This window comes from Xiphophorus maculatus, chromosome 2 (assembly GCF_002775205.1).
Source record: "Xiphophorus maculatus strain JP 163 A chromosome 2, X_maculatus-5.0-male, whole genome shotgun sequence".
In the NCBI taxonomy this organism is placed as follows: domain Eukaryota; kingdom Metazoa; phylum Chordata; class Actinopteri; order Cyprinodontiformes; family Poeciliidae; genus Xiphophorus; species Xiphophorus maculatus.
Genome location: NC_036444.1, coordinates 31,043,664 through 31,066,781, shown reverse-complemented (window position 1 = coordinate 31,066,781; position 23,118 = coordinate 31,043,664). Strand labels below are relative to the sequence as shown.

Genomic DNA, 23,118 nt, shown 5'->3' with positions numbered 1-23,118 from the left:
TTCTGTGCTGCTCATCTTTCTAAGGACCGGTTCCCTCCGCCTCCCCCAGCCTGACGCCCAAGATAAGACAGGACAGTTCAAGGCAGATGACAGGAGTTAAATTGTCACGCCATGCTTGAAGACCTACCTCCACCTGTGGTGCCCCTTGCAGGCAGTCAAACATTCTGCAGAGCACCTGGAGAAAAGGGACGTCCACAGAACACACAATACATCTGTGAGCTCAGGAAACGTGAAATAAAGTGTTTAGGAAATAAAATGTTTTAATGTTTTATAATATTTGCTTGCCTTTATCGGTTTGCAAAGAAAGTCAAGAAAAATTCCAAGATTAGTCAAAGACCATTTTACACTTAAAATGGCTGTACTCTACCCAACTCACTCAACAATAATGGTGTTATGTGTTTAAGTTTAAAGGTTTATATTTTACATTGAGAGTAATACACAATTGTGTCAAAAACAGGGCATTTGTAGAAACTGAATATGGGTTTTTGTTTGTAAATTGTGAATCTATCACTGACTAATGGATCAAACAAACATACCAGGACCAACAACTAACTGTGTTGGTCCTTAATGCTATCTGAGCATTAAGTAAATTCCTATTCTTCAGAACCTGATTTACTAAATAATATTTAGGGTAAAAGATTAACTGAAACAGAAATCTGTTTGATGTATGGTATTTCAGACCGACAATAAAACTGGAAAAAAAAAATTTGATTAAATCATTTAAATGCTGACCTTTTGACCTGAGCTGGTCTCCTTGCACATCCCCACAAGTTCTGTTTTGTTACTGGTTCTAACATCCCACTCGTTATGTGTAACGTGTCCCATTCTACCCAGCATTACAAACATCAGTGTCATGTTCCGTGTTTTTCTGTGTGTTTATTTTGAGTTTCCTGTGTATCTGTGTCTCAGTGTCCTGTCTTCCCCTTGATTGTTCCCAGGTGTGTCTCGTTCTGTGATTACCCCCTGTGTATTTAACTCCACCTGTGTTCCTTGTTCCTCGTCTTGCAATTGTCTAATGTGCACTCAGTCCTTCGTGTGTCCAGTCATGCTGCCTGTGTTTTTGGACTGTTTGGATTTTGTCCATTAAATCACCATTATACATCTACCTGGGTCCATCTGCGTCTGCCTCACCACCTCACCACCACAATTCATGACAATCAGTAAATAAACACATCCATCCAGCTGAATCTGTGAAGAAGAACACATCATTCCCTCAGTAGCCTTCAGAGGCTCTGCAGCCTTTTTATAGGCCATCAGAAGTAGAGTAGGCTAATTAGCATTCAGTCCCAATATAGTGCAGCACAACACTCCATGTTGTGAAATTTTACAGCATGTTGAAGGAATGCCAGAAATCTGGTTTGGGGAAAATCCAGAAACAAAGACAGAGAAATCATTTTTAAAAAGCTGTCTCATGTCACCTCGGCTGACTCCTGGCTTCACACCAAGTCTCAATATTTACCTAAACTAAAATTTTTGAGCAGAGGAAAACATGTTGGCACAAAACCCAGCTAAGAGGTTCATCTTGGTAAACAGGAGAACTTTATTCCACGTGTGGAGTAAAGCCAAGCTGCTCTGTAAACAAATGAAGAAAAAACCTGTTTGCATTACTTTGCTGTCATATTTTTGATTTGGATGTTAATTCATTTGACTGATTCTGATTTAGACCTACCTCCTAGGCCTAAATCTGGGAGGTAGATTTAGACCTCCGAGATTTTTACAGTATGAAGGTTTGCACTTTTGTAAGTTCTCCCCTGTCTGTGTGTGTATATGTGAGTTTCATTATGATTATATTGATGAAATCTCAAAGAGTTGGAGCTCATCACCAAATAAAATTCATAAAAATAAAACATGAAAAAATCAGGTCTACCATTATAGGGTTGTAATGTTAAAAAAGAGTTTTCTGCTGATTATCAAGAAGAGAATAAATCATTTTTGATAGGTTAACAGCTTCAGTGTTAACAAAGCCTAAAAATGAAGATGTTCATGACAAAGAAAGGTACACACACACACAAAATAACAAGTAAACACCAAATGTTTCCAGTTGGGCCTGGTGAGCTGGTTGGATTAGAGGTTTGCTACTCTGTCAACAGTCAATCATGCTTTCATTACTAAGTATACAGCTCTGTCTGTAGGTATCTGTTTGCTGCTACATTCATTCTTTAAAAAGTAAAAAGTTTGAATTCACCCCTGGAAACACAGACGTATTAAAATGTCACAACATCTGAACAAACGTTAATAAGATTAAGGCTCTTACTGCGCATCTGACATTGTCACATTGCTGACTCTAAGCTGTCCTCCACTGCTGTCACCGCAGTACAACAGGAACGATTTATAAAGCACAAAAGAACATGCTAGAACAAACAAATGGGGACAAAAGGACCTAGACTGATGTTCTAAAAGTTTGGAAAACTGCAATTTCTTTGTTATGTAAGGCCGGTGGGGGGGCGGGGGGGGGGCTGGCCTGGCTGGCCTGGTTTTCAGCCACACTTCTCCACTGAGGACAAGAATGTATTTCAGAGAAGTACAGAGACAAGTATGCACATTCTGTACTGCACAAGTGGTGCACAAATATATGACACTTACACACACACACGCACCCCCACACATAGTGCAGTCTGGCTCATATCCCAAACTTCCATCTCTGTCTGGCCAAAGGAATGCTGCGTTTCCTGTGAGTGCTGGGATCAGCGCTCACTGGCTGCTTCCCATGGCTCTCCAAACAGATTCCAGCACTTTGATAAGGAAGTAATCTTCTCCATGATTATATGTAGCAGCTACTGAAACCACTGCACTAGCAATCAAATCCATATTTCAAGTTACTTTGTGTCAATCTATGTCCTTCTCACAACTCTCTGCCTTGCTGTAAACTTTTTCTTTCAGAATTTTCAAGTAATGTTTATTGTGCCAAACCCGCCGGCTAAATGAATTTGAGCATCTGAACTCGACCAGAATCCTTCGGTCTCAGCAGGGCCCTGAAGAAATATGAGCCTGTTTCCTATTTGACAATCAAAGGTTGTTTCAGCTGTGAAAATATCTCATGAGAGATTTAGTTTTAGTTAAAAATAGAACGGCTGTGACAAAAATAGCAGAGGGGCAGATCGTTTTATCCATCTGAATATTTAATATGGAAACTACAAAGAAAACGCAAAAGAAAAGAACGGAAATGAAATGAGAGGAACAGAACCGCAGCTAGGAAAATAATTTAAATGGAATCTCAAGATTTCCGGGAACGACGTGGACACAGTGATTCAGCACCGAAAAATGTTAGCAGAAACAGAAATGTAACAAAGTTGTGATTTTAATAAAGTGAATACTTTATGCTGATGTTACATCAGGCGTTTCCCAGACATCTCTGTAGATCTCCCTCCTGGGGGAGCTGCTGCTGCAGGGACAACATGTCAGCTGTGGACATGTGCCAGAGGAGCATCCATGTCAGCTTCAGAGAGGATGTTACAGGCTGAACATTAGCAGTCAGAGGTCTTCATGATATGCACTATCAGCAGTGCTGTTTACCAGTAGGTAAGAACTGGACCTAAACTAGTTCTGGTTCATTCATCACATTTCACATTCATTTATAACTGGGGACATCTGTATTGAATTTGAAGCTGTCTATAAGACTGGACTGACATGACTGCATGTATGTGTGTACACATCAGAGCCTTTTCCGTTAAGTGCCTTGAGAAGACTTTTGATTGAATCAGCATTTTAAAAATGACCTGAACTAAACTGAATAAGTCATAACATTATTAGCATATTAATTACAGCGTCACCTACAACTTGTAACCTAGCCTTCCCCTGCTTACTTACACCTGTCTGTACAAAAACTACAGGGAATTTGCAAATTTAATTATTTCATCAACAGAAAACAAAATGAGGGACATTTTTGTTAAAAGGCTCCATTTAGACAACATTTGTCATGTTCCCACTTCTAAAGCATTGCAAAGTTTGTGCTGTGGATTCTGTTTAAGCACATTACCTGACAAAATCTTCCAACATGTCAGTGAAAGAGCTCAGTGTGATCTGGACAGTTATAGATCACACAGATGAGCTGACAATGGTCAGAGAGGTGTCAGAAGTAACAGAACCATTCAGCATCTTGTCTCCTGCTCACTGGCAGTATATTTGGAAACAAGCAATGATCAATTTAATCTATTCATATTAATGATTAGGTTAGGAGTCTTCAGTTCCTAGTCTCACATTTTAAGAGAAGCTACAGGCCTAAAGGTTAAATTTGAACAAAGAGAAGGGGAGGTTTGCATAATTTATAACCATTGCAAAATCAGTGTGTGCATACATAATAAAGTAAAGCAGTGTTTGGAATATCAGGTTTGTTGGTTGTTATTGTCAGCTGTCATAAATACTCAGTTTGAAAGATAAAACATTCTGGAGCAACAGAAGCTAAAGGTCAGAGAGCTGGAAGCAACAATATCACTGTCCAATGTCTTAATGTGCTGCAGGCAGCTACTGAAGCTTTAGCAACAATAAACGGGGATGTTGATGGAAAACAGACAAAGCTTAAAACTGGCCAGACTAACACTGAGAATCAGTCAGCCACAAAACATTGTTTTGTTCTGTTGTTTAGTTCTAAAAGTCTTACCTTGATAAAATCTCAGCTTAAAACAACACAACATCTGAATTCCCTGTTTGCAACTCAGAGACATCAGAGTGAGTTTGTCTCCAGAACAAAGTCCAGCTCATCTATTCAAGAGGAACCAGTACTATCTTCTCTACAATTCTCCATGTTTCAATGTCACATATTTCCTTCAGAGTTTGACTTGTTTTCTGTACAGCTGCAGAAGAAAACTCAGATTATGTGTTGAGAACACTGTGTGATTGGGAAAACACAAAGAAGTGGTTCGTGGGAGGACCAGCTTTTATTTCCAAATACAGCAGATATCCTGCTAGAAGCTGAGTATGACTGCATCATCATCATCATCATTATCATCATCATCATCATCATCATCATCTTCATTATGCTGCTTATTCCCTGGGCCTGTCTGCCCTGCTGGTGCCCTTTTCCCTGTTCCTGTATATATTGCTGCGTCTCTGCCGTGTGTTAACCATGTGGCCCCATCATGTCAGGGGCAAGAGGTCAAAAACACATCACTGACAAGAAGGTTATTCAAGGACAAATCAGGCAGTGTGAAAAAACTCACAAAACAGCCTTGAAACTGATACTTGATGAAGTAAGGTTTTCTTAGTAAAGATTTGCTGCATCCACACACATCTGTGACAAATCCCTTCTTTCATTTCATAATTTGTTTTCCTATGCAGGTTAATCATAGGAAGACAGTTCTGTGCTCCATCACCAAGTTTTACAGATCTTCAATAAATTACTAATAGTACATTTTTCACACTGAAATACCAAAATAGGTCCAAGACAAATTCTGAATAAAGGAATTAAGCTAAAGCTGCAATATAGATTAAAAAATGGATGAATAATTTCATTTAAAACATGAATCCTTGTCCTGAATATTGTGTTGATTCACATGGCAGTTAACACTCTGACAAACACATGAGCTGCTTTTACTGGAACATTCAATATTGATGGAAAACTTAACTGCCTCATTGCACATAATGACTGCACAGGTTTACAGTCATGGTTAGTCAATGATACTTTATTGCATGTGGGCCAAGTTAGAAGGCTCCCCAGTGTGGGAGAGCTAAATATGAGACACAAACCATGTTGTGTTCTTACATCAACACTGCTGCCATATATACAAATCTATGCATCAACTTTGTAATATGGAGCAATCCATTACCTCACATAAACATCCTCATATTCCATTCCAACACTGTTGAAAAAATTGCTGTTAAAACTAACATAATCTTCTTCAAGTTAATATACAACAGAGAAAACCCAAACAACCAAAGAATAGAAGATGCACATCACACATGCTTTACAGGACCAACAGCTGAGCCTTTGGATGGAAACAGTAACGGGGGAAAGTGATGCTGACAAGCAGAACTGATCTGTTTTCTGATTAAATGATCAGACTAGAAACATAGATGGTGGCAGCTGAGCTGTTTTGGGGCATTCCTGTGAGGGATGTAAGGATTAACCAACTTCTAGCAGTTTCTCCTTCTGAATAAGATGTGGACATAACCCACTTCTATAATCCAGAAACACGACATGTGAAACACGACTGGAAATATACAGCAGCAGCGATCAGACAGTTTCTGGATAAAATTTGTATGCAGCAGCTTTGAATTATTTGCTCTGGTATAATCTGGAAATTGCGTGGCTCAGTTGATAGCACTGATTACTTGCAGCAAGAAGGTCCTGGGTTCAAATCCCAGCCTGTGGTCAATCTGAAATTTGTATGTTCTCCCTGTGTGTGGGTTCTGTCTTGGTACTCTGGCTTCTTCCCACAGTCTGAGAGCATTGAATGTTTTTAACTAATCAGGTCAACAGATGTCTCCTTAGATGTTAGGGCATGATTATTTGTTCTGTCCGTCCCTATGATGGACTGGTGACCCCGCCTCTGGCCACTGGAGATAGGGACCAGCTCCCCTAGCAATCCCATTAGGGATAAGATAATGGATGGATGGTCTAATCTGAGACCTCGGGTACATGAGAGTGCGCAGAAATCACACTTAAAGTTCTAACAGCCGGTAGGAACAGGAAGTGCTTAGAAAGAAAAGAGGAGACAGTTCAATTGCACAGTAACACGTTGCATTTAAAAATGGAGATGAAATAAACCATTATGTGCAATACTTGTCTACAAAACAACCCAGTGCAACCTGGAATATGAACACAGATTCACTGATACAGAAAATGACTGAGATGTGTGGAATATAGTTTCCATAGACTGAAATTAGAGAAAATTTGTTCAGTAAAAATATGTTCACATGTTCATGTTCACAAATGGTGAATATAATTGATCATTTATTTAATTTATAATTAATTTATTTAATTTTGCTTTACTTTTAATATTTTAATGTTTTTTTAATTTATTTCAAGATAATGTGGAATGGCACTAATTTTTCTTTGTGTGTGTGTAAAAATCTATTATTCAACATTTTTATAAATACTTAGTTATTTTAACAGACTGACAAATTCACTCTTCAAGAAAAACAATGTTTTTCCAAAGTCAGTGGGTAGTCATTTAAATAATCACGATTTCAACATGGAGGACAATAATCCTGATAAAACATGTCTGTAACTCAACAGCCCTGATTTGTATCTGACTTCTGCTGGTAACTCGTCATGACTTGTGTGTTTGTGTTGGAATCCAGAAACTGACTCACTCTTTTTTCACTTCATTTAACTGTATTTAATTCAGGCTCGTAGGATTGTTGGTGTGTTGTTACACAACCAGGTGTGTATACGGAACAGAACATTTTCCAGTTCATTTTCAAATGTCTGGTTAGTTACTGCAGACCACAATACAAGTCAGCCCCAGTCCCACTCTGACACTTCATAACAATTAATTAAATTGGTGCAAAGTTTATGATGGACAACTCAGTAGGGTCAAATGTCATCAGTATTAGCAATACATTGGTATTGTGATTATATACCACTGAACTCACACTCCAACTTATTTTGTGAAATTGATTTTAAATTGAAGGAAGTTTCTATAAATGTAGATATTTAATATACAAATTAACAAAATTATGCATAAATGGGCCTGGCAAAGCAATTACATGGCAAATTAATTGATTTTAAAATCCTTGGTGTTAAAATGCATCAACCAGCACAAGCTTAAAGATAATTCAAAACTCCAGCAAATAAAGGATATTAATAGACCTAGAGCTGTATTTAAATAAGCATCGGATTGAAACACGAAGGCATTTTACAGGTTTCTAGAAGCTCATACGAGCTCATTACATTTTTCAGGCTGACATGGTAGAACTCTGATTCTGGGACGCTCTCCGATTGTTTAATCAAGCTGAGGTATTAAGGATTTCAGATCCCAACCTCTCCATAAAAAAATCCTGGTGGCTTTAGGAAAGCAGTGCATTTCCACTGCATGCAGCAGATTGCTGCACCAATTATTATCAACAGAACTCAGATCATTCCTCATGCATTAAATGGAAACGCTTTTCCATGTAAAGACACTTTGACATGCAGACAAGTGGGCATCTCACCTACTCCCTCTCTCACACACGCACATATGAGGCCCACAGTTCCAGCCTCCAGGCAGTGTTTGTGAAGCAGATACTGTGGAATGTGATAAGGAGGAACACAACAAGCTCGAGCAGCGTCTGATTCCAGCAGATCTGAGACAGTCTCCAGAGACAGAGAACCCACTGGAACCTCAGCTGCTGCTGATCGTGTTGACAGGACAGGGCAGGTCAGCCGGAAATAGCCAGTCGAGCTTCCAGCACAGAGCCTCAGTAAAATGGCCTAACTGCTCCTTTAATAACCAGCAGGCTGTGCAGCAGCAGCAGCAGCAGCTAGCTGCTCAGGCTGACTGTTAGCGTGGCACAGGGCTGCAGGGGCAAACTGCCTCTGCATTACAACAGCACTAGTGTGTTATAACATATTCATAATTTTTTTTGCTGTTATTCAGTAAAGGAGCAGCCGAATATGAGTCCTATTGAGTGCCCGCTGTAGTGAGGTGGAACAGGGTGTGTGATGGAGCTGTCAGCTGCTCTCCAGCCTCAAGTATCTGCCTTTGTGGACTGCTAATGAGAGGCAGTGGAGGAGGAAGGCTGGCATGCATATGTCGAGCCTCGGGGCTGAGATACTTACAGGAACAGACATCTTGCGCTGCTGTCACTCTTCTCTTTAAAACGCCCGCTGTGTTGGTTCCTCCGCCGCTACTTTTATCTGACAAAATGAGGCAGACAGCCTGCGGTTCAGTCCTCCGAGCGGCCCATATTGAAGTATCCGGAAAGACAGGCTCCCCTGCAGCAGGAACACGTCAGGATGTGCTGGGGTTGGGAGTAAGTGTTGGAAATGTGCGCAGCCCCGGCTTGGATATGCGTCAGCGCCGATGCGTCCGCCTGTCAGCAGAGCCGGTGCGCTCCCTCTCCTCTGTCCGGTCTCCCTGCACCGCCCTGCCGTTTGTCCCGGAATGCTTCAGCTAGCCATGCAGCCGCTTAGGGGAAAAAATGGAATATGACGCAGCTGGGTTTGCTGAGGTCAGATGTGCAGTGTTCTGTTTGCGGATGAGAGCGCTGAGCTGCGCCGCTCCGCGTCGCGCTGCGTGCTGCTGTCCGCTCCTCCACAGAGACGATCCGGTCCAGCCTTAAAGGGGCCGAGCAATCTGCGGCAGATACTTCAGAACAACACAGGATCTGAAAGCAACAATAATAATAATAATAATAATAATAATAATAATAATAATAATAATAATAATAATAATAATAATAACAATAAATATTAGCAGTGTAAAACTTTTTGGTAGTTAGATTTTTGAACTCTATTTCGTTAAGTTTAACATTTGTTGGATTCTTAAACCATGACATTTGCAGGGCCGTGCAGAGACCTTTGGAGGAGCAGGGGCTCAAAGTTAAAAAGGGGCACATAGAACAAGATCTTAAAACTCCGTACAACAACATAGCAACAACCCATATTAATCAAGGATTTAATTGGATCCTACTATATCATTGCCATCTTGTGGGGACAATGCAAAGCAAATGTAGTATATTTTCCCCAACGGGTATAAAGTTTCTGTTTCTGCTGCTGACAGTCCTGGAGGGCTGAGCTGATCTGAGACTGTAGCTGTTAAACAGACCAGAGGAGAGAAGGTCTCTGGTTATGAAGTTATGAAATAAGCTAATTTGCTGCCATTTTACTAATTAAGCCCTAATAATATCTATTTAACTTCTAGAACAACTTGACTGCAGACTGATATATAGATCAAAAAACTCAAAGGGGTTCCCTATATAATGTTTTGATGTTAGCACCTCTGAGATCTAGAATTATAGGACTGAGATATCAAGGCAAAGAAAACGAAGTAGCTGCTGTCAGGGGCCTCCAGCTCCAGACATTTAGGGGCCCCTAGAAATGGTTTAATTGTAACACAGACCATAGATCTAAAGCTGTAGCATCATTTATACAGAATGTTATTAAATTTTGTTTAATGAATCAGCTGAGAAAAAAAAATGACATTTAGGATTTAATTAGGAAGTTTACTTTGTAAAAGTTTAAAGAATCATCTTGATAGTTTGATTGTTGTGTTACCATGGCTACAATATGTTGTAATCTTTGTGTTTGTTCACAAATACATCACAGCAAATAACCAATAATCAGCGATTGATTTTAAACTCGGCCAATAAACTCGGTCTCCCTCTCACAGATTCACTTGATCTAGATTTAAACATGTTAGTGATGCTGAGGTTCTTAGTAGGAAGGATTTCGGGGAGATGGGGGCCCCATATCAGGCCGGCCCTGCATGAACAGCCGCTGCGATGCGCATCCCTAGAATTTACCTTTAATCCCCCGGTGGCCCCATGTCAGTCCGCTGATGCTTTGGGGACATTTTGATTCATTTCATTGTGGCATGTTTGGCTTTTGCTCCGGTTCTAATTATTGCTACAATGTTTTCACTGATTATTTTGTGAACTGCTATGAAATGCTATGGGCCGAATCTTCCTATAACACTTGAGGTTCTGCAATAACTTCTATTGATAACTTCTTCTAATAAAAATGATTAAGTTAAAGTCAGACGTTTTCTCTGCAGCCGAAGCATTTGTGTTTAGGGGCGAGGACAATTATGAAAATATAAGTAGAAACAGTTTTTCTAACGTCAACGTCAGACCTACATTTTTATTCACAAACCAATGTATGGAAAAATATATTCTTGCCCATAATTTGATAGTTAGAGGACACAGATCCGCCCCACTCCTCACCATGGACCCGATGTCTGAACAACAAGGAGGAAGAAACTGAGAGTCATTAGACTGAGGGCAGCCAGACTAGTTTATTTTGCTAAATTATTATATTTAGCTAAACATTATTATTGAGGGGCACAAGTAGGCCTCCTGATGCACAGATTAAAAAAAATTTAAAAACTCAAAAAGGGCATCAAGGATAAAAGGGGCAGGGGCTCAAGCCCCCCCCCTGCAGGTGCCTGGCTTTACATGAATAATTATCTACGATTTTAAGTAGCAGTGGCCTTTGGAGGGTAAATAAGAGAATATAACACCCTAGCTGAGCTCTGCCTTGTCCATGTCCCAATATCACTCCACAGCTCCCGTCACCCTGCCCGTCTTCCTCCCAACTAATTTCCCCAGTTTTGCACTTTCTTGCTCGATCTGATCGTTTCTGTTCAGGATGTCATTTTATTCAGAACCGCTTTTAAGGAATAACAGCGGATGCTGAGTATAAATTACACCACCATCACTCCTGGTATGGTTTTGTTCTCTATGGAGGTGAAGAAAAGTTTGAAGGTTGAGTTGTTTTTTGTCAGAGTAAACAAGAACATTTTGAGAAATGTCCTCAGTGATGCGTTCAGGACGGATGTACCTGTTGCTGAACAGTACAAGAAGAGACTACTGGATGTGTGTTCAACATAAATTATTTAGTTTAGATAATGAATGTGTAAAATAAAATAGGTGGCAAAACCCTTAGTTACACAGCAGTTACTGTTTCCACAGCAGCAGCTTCATCAGGAACCTTTACTGTAGTTTAATAAGCTTGTCTAAGAAATTCAGCTCCACAACATACAATAAAAGCACTGCAAAAATAATACGTCAAATAAGTACACATAACCCGATAGAGAGAGATATGTTCCGATCAAACATTACTAAGGTTTATCCCATTCTTTAAATACTAAGAACTTGATGTATTACTTAGTGAATACATCAAGTTTTTTATCTTTTATATTTAAAAACAGATAAGAGAAAGTTAAAAGCTTCATCTTGAGCATCTGATCCTTATCATTTACTAGTACATCTCAAAAAACTAATATTGCATAAAAATTGAATATTTCTCACCAGTCCTCTTAGAAAGGGAAACTCATATTATATACACTGCCTGGCCAAAAAAAAAAGTCGCCACCAAAAAATGGTCACACTATCTAATATTTTGTTGGACCGCCTTTAGCTTTGATTACAGCCCGCATTCGCTGTGGCATTGTTTCAATAAGCTTCTGCAGTGTCACAAGATTTATTTCCATCCAGTGTTGCATTAATCTTTCACCAAGATCTTGTATTGATGATGGGAGAGTCTGACCACTGCACAAAGCCTTCTCTAGCACATCCCAAAGATTCTCAATGGGGTTAAGGTCTGGACTCTGTGGTGGCCAATCCATGTGTGAAAAAGATGTCTCATGCTCCCTGAACCACTCTTTCACAATGTGAGCCTGATGAATCCTGGCATTGTCATCTTGGAATATGCCCGTTCCATTTGGGAAGACAAAATCCATTGATGGAATAACCTGGTCATTCAGTATATTCAGGTAGTCAGCTGACCTCATTCTTTGGGCACACAATGTTGCTGAACCTAGACCTGACCAACTGCAGCAACCCCAGATCATAGCACTGCCCCCACAGGCTTGTACAGTAGGCACTAGGCATGATGGGTGCATCACTTCACCTGCCTCTCTTCTTACCCTGATGCGCCCATCACTCTGGAACAGGGTAAATCTGGACTCATCAGACCACATGACCCTCTTCCATTCCTCCAGAGTCCAATCTTTATGCTCCCTAGCAAACTGAAGCCTTTTTTTCTGGTTAGCCTTACTGATTAGAGGTTTTCTTACGGCTACACAGCTGTTCAATCCCAACCCCTTGAGTTCCCTTCGCATTGTGCGTGTGGAAATGCTTTTGCGTTCACAATTAAACATACTCCTGAGTTCTGCTGTTGTTTTTCTTCGATTTGATTTGACCAAACGTTTAAGTAATCGCCGATCACGATCATTCAGGATTTTTTTCCGACCACATTTCTTCCTGGAAGACGATGGTTCCCCACCATCCTTCCAGTTTTTAATGATGCGTTGGACAGTTCTTAACCCAATTCTAGTAGTTTCTGCAATCTCCTTAGATGTTTTCTCTGCTTGATGCATGCCAATGATTTGACCCTTCTTAAACAGACTAACATCTTTTCCACGACCACAGGATGTGTCCTTTGCCAGGGTTGTTTAAGAAATGAGGAGTTACTCATTGCATCAGCTGGGGTTAAATAACTTGTTGCCAGCTGAAAGATAATCGCCTATGCAGTACTTATCCAACAGGAGGCTTGTACCTATTTGCTTAGTTAAATCCAGGTGGTGACTTTTTTTTTGGCCAGGCAGTGTAGAATCACAGAGTGAAACACAGAGTGATATTTTCCAGGCCTAGATTTTTTTTTTTGCAATTTTGATTGTGGCTTACAGAAAATAAAAACTCAAAATTCAATGTTTCAGATGATTTGCACATCATGAGAAATGCAATGGTGCCTGACACCTGTAGAGGTTTCCTGGTCAGCCTGGACACGCTCAGACCGGCCACTGCTGAAGAAGCTTCTTGCTCACTGTGTATTGTTTCCAAGCATATCAGCAGGAAATTGAGTGAAAGGAAAAGATGTGGTAGGAAAAGTTGCAGCAGCAACAGGGAGAACCGGAGCCTTGAGGCGATTGTCGAGCGATCTTCACCAGGCGTGAGAGGCAGACTGAAAAAAAATTCAATTGAGTGAAGTATGGATTTGATGGCCCTACCAACCACCAATTCAGAATTCCTGTTAGTTCATATTTAAGAAACCCTCTTGTCCTCCTGCCTTTCATTAACTGCAACAATTTGAACTTGCAGCTTGTATAGAAGACACGTCTATACTCACTCAGACTCCATCCTCTCCGCTATGGGACAGACAAGCAAGGACCAAACTGTAGACGAGGCCAAGCTGGGCGACAGGATGACGGGCAAACAGTTCAGTCAGAAGGAAAAATTATACATTGTGATTTTCTGGATGTTATTTAGATTCTGAAAACACAACGCTAAAAATACACGGGTTCTGTAACAAAAACTTTTTAAAACACTGCACACAAATTACACACAGACGTCTAACATTGAATTCAAGTTATGTAGAGAAATAAAAACAGCTAAATAACCGAATATATATGTGCAAAAAATCATTAGGCAATTTTTTTTATTATTATTTTAAACAATAGCAAAAATAGAACAAAACAATACAGCTACTTAAAAAGCCCTTTTCACAGTCTTCTGGAAGCCAGGGTGGATGCCCTGGTGACTTTTCCCATTCAGTGAGGAAGAACAGAGACGGATCGCTGCTGCTCTGAGCTCCCAGGCACACAGAGCCTCTGCTGCTGGAAGCAGTGAGTGTTCAGAGGGGGACCCTGCTGGAGGAGGGGCTGCTGACCCTGCTGTCACATCCACACAGCTAATCCTCCAGTGAGTTTAGAAAATGAAATCAGCCGTTTTGTTCAAAATAAAACTGAATTCCTTTTAAAAGTAACAGATTAACAGTATATTTACAGATTCAACCTCAAACACCACACAGACCACATTGGTTCATTTACAAGCAGTAGCTAAGGTACAATCCTCCATAACCACATCCTAAACTTTGACTTCTGATTCTTGTGGAATATCCAGCTGGTTATTCCATAAGTTAATGTGTAACTTATGTTTGATGACATACAAACGTAAGTTACAAAAGGTAAAGTTTTATTTCTGCTCTGTGATCCTTAAACAAACAGGACAGCCAGTTGTGTGCACCTGTACAGCTCAGCTGTGAAACAGAGATGTCAGTTAATCCAAAAGTGCAAATGATTGGAATGCGAGGGAGTCACATGTCAGACTGAATCAATATTCACTCCAGAGATAATTAATTTGAAACTTGATGTGAGCTGCAGTAAAAGCAGCAAACACAAACTGGTTCTCACAAGGATGAACCCCCAGAGGCATCAACACCCGTCCATTACCTGACCTCAACCTATTTATACAGCCAGCCTGAAATAGGCTCAGCCACAGAGCCAGTCACATCTCCTATTACAGGATGAACATCAACTCTGTCGGGTGGGAAACAAGTTACAGGAGTTCAAACCCCGCTCCGCTCCGCATGCCGGTCTGTTGTTCATCAGTGTCTCATCGTTTCATGTTGCTCAGTCGGACTGCTTTTTCCAGCTCAAACTGCCGGTGGTCGACGCGCTCCAGGAAGTTCTTTCGCTCCACAAAACTAAACACACAAAAAGAGAAAATTAGCCTTACCTTCCCTCAAACACATCCTAACACACAGAGAGGCTCAACAACTCCCTGTGCAATATGTACGTAAAATGATCTGCTGTGTCTGAATGGCTGCAAGTTGGTCCAGTTCTCTGAATCAAATGCAAAATAAGGACAAAGTTCAGACAGATGTCAGCAGATCCTCAGAGACATGGGGACATCCAGTGTCTCGACACTAAGACACTCTGCTCTCTTACCCTTCTCTGCCTCTGTTATGGATAGCCAGCTCCTCTGTGATGCCCTCCTCTGATTTAAAAGCATCCCAGTCCATCTTTGACTTTTCCAGGGTGCTCATTTTTTGCTTCTTTCCTCCAATCCGATTAAGGATGCTGGACATGCCTGCTGGACGCTTAGCACTGCAGAAACAAAGGAGGTGAGAGCAGAGATGACCGACGCTGAAACACATTGACAGGAGAGCTGAACAGCCCTAGTAGTTGAGCTTCCGTTTGTGGAGCTCACAGTGAGCTGACCTCACCTGACGATGATGACCTAACTTTGTATCGACTGGTTTTGGAGTGAAAAATGTCAGTCTATTTTTCACTTAAATTTGAACACAATTTAAGTTTTTACTTCTACATCTTAGAGTGTGTGTTACATCTGTGGTCAACACAGAGCTCTCAGCTGAAGTCATGTTGAGATGAAAGCTTCTGCTGTGAGAACCTGCAGATCAAAGTTAGTTCCAATCAATCACTTTGTGAAGGAATAATAACACATCAGAGGAGATGAGCCTTGTAATTTCATGCTGCATGACAAAGTCCTGCTTGGTTAATTACTGACAACCATTTCACAGCAGTTATTTTGGCATTTTAAAATGACAACCAACCATGAGAGCTGTGCAGAAATAAACTCAGATTATAATTTGCTGATGCTTGGTTTGCCGCTGCACTAAACATAAACTTAATCTAATTACTCTCTCTCTGTAAATCATCGTCTTCAATCTTCTTCTAATCATTTTCCCTCAAAACCTAAGTTAAAAGTCGCACTGCCATCAACTGTGAACTGTGCTGTGCTCCTGTTTACTGTGTCAATAGGTTTGATATCTTTCCAAAGCTGCAGCAGGAAAATAGAAATATCGAGGAAGTCTTGCAGTTTAGTTTCAAAAGAACAGATTAAACCTTCATCATAAAGGATCCAGTTTAATGTTTCTAATACTAAATGTGCTGCTGTTATTTTACTGAGCTTCACTTCTTCATTAACAAAAAGTCTCACTAATACGCTGCAGATTGAGTGCAACTCTAATCACTGAAATGTTATACTTGGAACATTTCAGTTCCGAGTACACACACACACACACAGTATTTCTTTTTACTCACTAGTTTGTCATCACCTTCAGTTTGGCGTCAACTCCGTCAGATGGATTTTATGCTTTTAATTTTAAATAATATTTCTTTTGTTTCTTGAGCAGACAAATGCTTCTCAAGAAGCATTTGTCTGCTCAAGACAAATGAGTAAAAATATCACTAATAGGGTCATTAAAAAATAATTTTATATTCATTTTTGGGAGATGGTGATGACATAGTTCTGAGTCAGGTCCATTAAAAATTCAATTTTTTAAAAAATGTTACAACTGAGAGTCTGCACCTTAACATCTTTACATTTCCAAAACATTATTTGTCATATTGTATACATAAGCTTAAGGAATAATTAAATTTTTGGGGGGAAAAATTTAAACCCATTTCGTCCCACTTCTCAAGAATCACTGAACTACAAATGACTTTCATCTGTAGTGATAATATTCTATATCTATATCATATTTCTTGTATTGTGTGAAAGAACTCAAGTTCCTCCTGTGTGTTCTACTCTTTTACTACTATCACCCCACCCATCCTAGGCCAACACACACGCACACGCCCACACACACACCCACCCACCCCCACACACAGATAGGAAATGGGCTGTGGACACTGTGGTTCCCTTTTGCTACAGAACTATTTCCCATTTCCTCTCTGCTGCCAGAGCTTTCTTCTCTGGAAAAAGGATGTGCACATCCCCCCTCCCTTTAACATTGTGGAAGTTAAATGAATTACAAATATGAAAAGCCTCTCAGGACAAATAGGCTTGAACATTTTATTTAACTTTCATGCTGTATACTTTTAAGCATATACAGTGTGAAAGCATAGCGAAAAAGTTGGCATGTTTATGCATCAAAAGTTCATCAATATTTAATGTGCAAACTATATCCTAACAGCATGTCAACATCACGTAAAGTATGCCTTTTTGCTAAGGTGTAACAGCATCGGTTTATGTGCTGTCACTGCACTTACTCATGAGTTAATAGTAATACTTCCATTAGGATATTTGTTTTTCTTTTGGCAAATAAAGATCTGTTCTTGTACACAATGTGTCCACTAGAGGGCGCACCGTGTGTTAAAACTTTACAGTCAAACTCAATGTAGACAATTTTCTACTAAATTATAATCTTCAAACTTATTTTAACAATTAGCAATAATTAAGGGAATTAGACCATTGTCTAGGAAGATAAGTTCTTATAGCAACTATTGTTTTATTTAATATAACTTATATTAAATAATATTAATAATATGCTATTATTTTTAGACCAATATTTTAATAATGATTGAGACGTGAAGTATTTCTTTTAGCGCATGTGTAATGAACATGCAGTGACATGTTGCTTTAGGGGAAACTTCACTTCTTGGCAGTTTGAAATGTAATTATCACAAAAATATCATTCCTGCTTCAAATTTCAGAAAGTGAAACTCATCAATTCATCACATGTAGTAAAATAGTTCAAGTCTTTATTTCTTGACATTTTGATGAAACCCCAAAATTCAATGACCCAAAAATTTGAATATTACATCAGATCAATGTTGGGATTATAAATTATAGCATGAATGCAGCGTGGCATAGAGGAGACCAGCCAGTGGTTCTGCTGAGGTGTACTGGAAGCCCAGGCTGCTTTCAGTTCTGCCTTCAGGTCATCTCCATGGTTGGTTCTGGTGACTCTTCTTTCTCTTGACAAGACTCCATACACTACTTTTTCACAATATTTGAATTTTTGCAGATGTATCTCCATACAGAGTAAGATACCTGCAGGCTTCTGAGTAAATCTTTATCTCTGCTTTTAGCTAGACAATAACTATGAAGAGACAAACTGAGGCACACAGTATTTTTTTAACATGCAATTGATAATTATGTCTAAAGATATTTTGGTGAGGCCGAACATACTGTAAGGTGTGTGTTTACCTGGGACCAGGAAGAAATGACTGTGTGTGAGATGAGCTTGTTTCTTCATCTTGCTCCTGGTGAGCACTTTGACTCTTCAGATAACTCTTAGCTTCCCTGGAGTCAGCTGATACCTCCTTATCCACCCTAAGACAGACAAATGCACATGAATACTGATTCTGCTTCTGTGTTTGGTCATTGGATAGCAGGCAAGAGAGCTAGTAGTCACTAAATCACTGAGTCTTTTTTTACATAACATTCAATTATTAGCAATAGGCTTCTACAGGATGGTGAATACTTACAGCTGCAGTATGTAACTTTTATAAAAAATTATTCATTTACATACATTTTGAAACTGTCACTATGTGATGACAGTAGATACAATAACAGAAAACATGGCTGGTCATATATCTAGAAGATATAAATAAACATATATAAAATTAATAAAATAGATGACAAATTTCCTCCAGCAATGCCAATTCTGAGCAGCATTACTATCTTATAAATCCAGTAAAACATCACATGATGACACAGCAGCGATATGTCTGGATGCTCTGGGTCTGTAGACCAGAAAAAGTGCCAGAGATTATATTTGCTGCATGTTCCACAAATTATGTGGGTTACAGACGCCTGAGTGGGACGGATTAGAGCAATATTATTCAATAAAGACAAAACATAAACACCATGATCCAGACAGTAGTTGTGTGTGTGCAGCTCCATCTGCTGTTCATTGTGTAAATGATAAATTTCACCCATACATATGGCGAGAACTGATAGCAAACAGTTGAATAATTGATTATGTAAACAATGCTCTGTGTCTCTGAGCTTTAATAAAACAAAAACCTGTTATGTGTCTCAGAACAGCAGCAGGATTCACACACTGACCTCACTTCCTCTCCAGCGAAGTCAAACACTTTAGTGATGGTGACTTTAGCTGGTCCTGATGGTTTGGCTTCTGTAATTAATGACGTCTCCTTTAACACTGAACATTCAGTCTGTAAGTAAAAACACATTCGTCAAATCAGGACAAAGACATTTAAAGAGTCATAAAGTGGTGATTGCAAACAGACAAACACAACATTCTGTAGTTCAGATGGTTGTCATGGTAACATCTTGACGTTTTTAAAAACTCTGACGTCTCCCCTGGAATATATTCACCTCCTTAGTGGAATCTGACTGGCAGCTGGGCGCAGAGTCTTTGGGTCTTGATCCGACATCGGACAGGAAACTCGCCCAAAGATCATCCGACTTCTTCTTCCGTTTCTCCTCATCATCACTGTCTTCCTTTGGCAGCTGAGCCTCTTCCTGATTTAGCTCCTCTTTCCTGCTCCTAGTTCAAAGGATTCATAAAGTCTTCACCATTATCATTTATTTTCCCTAAACTCACTCATTTTTAATTAAATATAAAGAACACTCACTAAAAAAATACATACGTTTTTTTTTGTTTTGTTTTACTGTGGAAGATGCTGCATTAAAAATTAGTTTATTTATATGGCAGCTGCACACTCCATAAATAATTCTAGATGAGAATGAAAAAGTAAACACGTTGAAAGCATATAAAACCTTATTTGATTTCATTTTAAATACAAATAATTTAAATATAAACTGTTTTTTCTCATAATCAAAGGGATATTTAAAATTGGTTCCATTTCATTTTCATATTTTTAAAACATAGAAGATATTTCTCAGATATAACCAGGCACCTGGTACAATGGCACGGCACACACATGGAAATGACAAAAACCTCACACTCCCCCACACACACACAGACAGCAGGTTGCTTCAAACACTCCATTTGTCTTGACGCAGCCTGTTGGAGTCAAAAATGGAAAAACAAGTAATTTTTTTATTTTCAGCTTTTAGATTTTAAAAATAAAAATGTATTTATTTTTAGCTTGTTTTTACCACAACAAAATGTGTTGTTTAAAACGGGATATTTGTCAAATAATCTCTGGTCTGGATTTTTATTCCTGGTTTCTGATGACCAAACCATCTCTGAACCCGAACGGTCAGAGCCTGGAGGCAGGCCATCAATGCTGAGAGCCGATTCAGACGTGAATCTGTGTTCTGTCGTTAGGAGCCTTGACTCTGTTTCAGCCTCATCAGTCCAAACCCGCTTCTTCCTGCCTCACTCATACTTCATTACCACAGTTCCATTAACTAGTGCAAACACACAACTATTGTCTGTCATCACACCATAATACCAAACCACACACACATACACACATACACAATCATGTGACAATCATACAGTGACAGCGGCGTCACCTGTGCAGCTCAGTCTCTGACTGCGACAGAAAGTTGTTCTTTTGATTGGACCCCTGATTTTTGTGTCTCAAACTCACTTCCTGCTGATGTCTTTTCTTTTCTTTTTCTTCTTGAGGTCAGGATGAGGCACAGTGTCATCCTCATGGAGGGGGTCTTCCTTCTCACACTCATTAATGTCATCCTCACTGAGGTTATCGTCTGAAAGAAAGACCAGTGGCATACAAAATTTTAAAAACATACAGAAAGTTACTATTTGTGTATAGAAAGCAAATATTTACATACAGTATATAAAAAGACACACTCTTTTTTTCCCCTTTATCTGACATCAGACCAGATTGAACCTTTCCTGTTTTGGCCCATCAAGATGATCAAAATTATTTCTGCAATAAAAAAAAACATCTGAATAAAGAAAGAATCATTTTTAGAGGGTTATTATAGAACTTTCTTGGAATTCAATATTTTACATTAACCACGATGCGTTTCCATGAACTTCTAGTAGCTGTGTGCTGAAGCAGGAGCTGAAGGACGACTTAGACACAACCTGGAGCTCACTGGTCAACTGACAGACACTGAGGCAGAGTAACATTTCAACACCCACTGTGTTTAGAGCCAAAGTGAATTAGTAATTAGTGCCAGTGGGTGTGTGTATTCTACATCTTCTTAAACCCTCACTTGGTAGTAATGGTAGATGGTCAGGTTCTGGTTGTGCTGGAGGTTTCTTCCTGTTAAAGGGAGTTTTTCCCCTCCACTGTCACCACATGCATGGTCAGTATGAGGGATTACTGTAAAGCCAACAACACAACGCAATCTGGTGGGTTTCTTTAGATAGAAAACTTTGTAACCAGTCTGAATAATAAACAGAATTTGATTGTGTGATAATTAGGATCAGTTGGAATCTGCCTGTGTGATCGTCATGAGTTGTGTGTTGTGAATTGGATCTAAGGCTAGTTATGAGCTGACTGGTAACTCAGTGGTTACCAGTGGTACTACAGTGTCCATACTCAACATTTTGTAAGACAAAGTAAAGATGAATGCTGCAAACTTCAAACAGAACATCTGATTATTTGACATAAGAGGAAGAGAAATAAAAACGTTTTATAGGTTCGGTCAGTTAAAGAGCAAGGATCTGTTGGTTCATGTTTTTCTAGTATCAGAATCAACCGGTTTGTCAATTTTTAAAAGGAAGATGTTGCATTCTGGATTTTAAAAAAATGAATTTTTTCATAAAACCATAACTAAACAAGTGTAGTAGAAGATTAAGGAAAACCCACTGAGGTTCACTGAGATCTATATAAAGCTTATGGTGAGAATAATTTCTGACAGAGTGAGTAAAACTTAATCTGGAGGCAAAACCACTCTGGTCAATAAGTTGGTTTGCCCCCACATCAAGACCCGCTGTGCAGAAAAAGGCTAGACATTCCACAGCAGGATAACTTGGCAAGGAGGAAGAGTTTGTAAAAAAAAAAAGAAAGTAAACTTTAGTCAATCCACAAACCTAAACAAACATATTGTTTGTTTAGTGAGGGTTTTTTCTAAACTGCATGGCGTCTGTGTCTGGTAAGAACGGAAGGTTGTCTGGGATTTGAAAACATTAAATTTTAAACTTGTGATGAATATTTTTCACTGCGCTTTCACGGAACCAAAAGCTGAACTCATTTTATCTAAGGACTGCTTCGGCGTGTTGTCTCAGTTTTCATTATACAAATGTTAATATGATGTAATTAACATGTTGATGCCGTCTATAATGACTCATACCGTCAGAATTGTAGTTTGTTTCTTAAACCATAGGATACATAATATTTACCCACATAAGAAAAATCTACAGTAAATTGTTCAAGATTTAAATAAAATATCATTATTAATGTCATAATAAAATAAAATATCATTATTAATGTCATAATACTACTATTAATATATTACATCTAGACTGAAGACATCTGGCTGGATGTCATCGTCCTCTTATTCAACAGCAAAGCGTTATTTAACGCAAGGCGCAGCCTCACCTGATGGAACATAGTCGGCATCTTCATTTGACAAATATCCGTCTGAGTCGTAGTCAGAGTAACTCATGGCGCTGAGGGGGAGGAAAACTTCAGTGAGGTCAGAATAATAAGGGGCTGCTGTGTTTCCCAACAGCCTGTTTTGATGTTACACAGTTTAAGAGGTGCAACGCGCGCTGCGTTCAGACGTTTCCTTAACACCAGAACAAAGACGGGATCCTTAAACACTGGCACAAACTGAAGAGTACGTTCTTACTCGTCAACAACCATTCGCTCCCGCACACCGAGGCTTCCGGTCCGAAATCGCCCAGCTCCGAAAGGAAACGACGTTCTCTTTAGGAAGGTTCCGGAGCAATATGACCTGGAAGTAATTGTTCCGTTTCAGTTTTTATTTCTTGTTTTTTGCCCCTTTCCCCCCCCACAAAGTAAAAAAGACGTGTCTGGACATTTTTGTAATTGCAACTTTGTCAGATTTAAAAATGAACCCAATATTTCATTCCACTTCAATGGGTGTTTAATCATTTGTGTGTTTAATATTTTTTTTAAAGCGTGTCTT

General features: G+C 39.4%; 2 protein-coding genes across 2 annotated transcripts in view; both read right to left on the bottom strand.

The window, feature by feature from the left end:
* bcar1 (BCAR1, Cas family scaffolding protein) overlaps positions 1-9,171 on the bottom strand; it is a 47,920-nt gene extending 38,749 nt beyond the window's left edge. Inside the window, exon 1 of the mRNA XM_014472930.2 lies at positions 8,699-9,171. Within this exon, the coding sequence (XP_014328416.2) occupies positions 8,699-8,710 (12 nt within the window). The 5' untranslated portion in view covers positions 8,711-9,171. The remainder of the gene's footprint in view (positions 1-8,698) is intronic.
* A 4,797-nt stretch (positions 9,172-13,968) lies between these two features.
* Positions 13,969-22,886, bottom strand: cfdp1 (craniofacial development protein 1). The gene is made up of 8 exons (XM_014472934.2): positions 22,819-22,886; positions 22,566-22,636; positions 20,640-20,760; positions 19,453-19,624; positions 19,180-19,289; positions 18,316-18,441; positions 15,309-15,467; positions 13,969-15,064 (listed from the first exon to the last, which is right to left on the bottom strand). The coding sequence occupies exons 1-8, from the start codon at positions 22,830-22,832 to the stop codon at positions 14,974-14,976; spliced, it is 864 nt and encodes a 287-aa protein (XP_014328420.1). The 5' UTR covers positions 22,833-22,886; the 3' UTR covers positions 13,969-14,973.
* Positions 22,887-23,118: the final 232 nt, after the last annotated feature.

What these genes read in the sequence shown, in the direction of transcription:
- cfdp1 (XM_014472934.2), bottom strand. An exon ending in AGAAAAGACATCAGCAGGAA is followed by an intron (nt 19,625 to 20,639) that starts GTGAGTTTGAGA and finishes CCTTTGAACTAG; the next exon opens with GAGCAGGAAAGAGGAGCTAA. An exon ending in TTCGCTGGAGAGGAAGTGAG is followed by an intron (nt 18,442 to 19,179) that starts GTCAGTGTGTGA and finishes TGTCTGTCTTAG; the next exon opens with GGTGGATAAGGAGGTATCAG.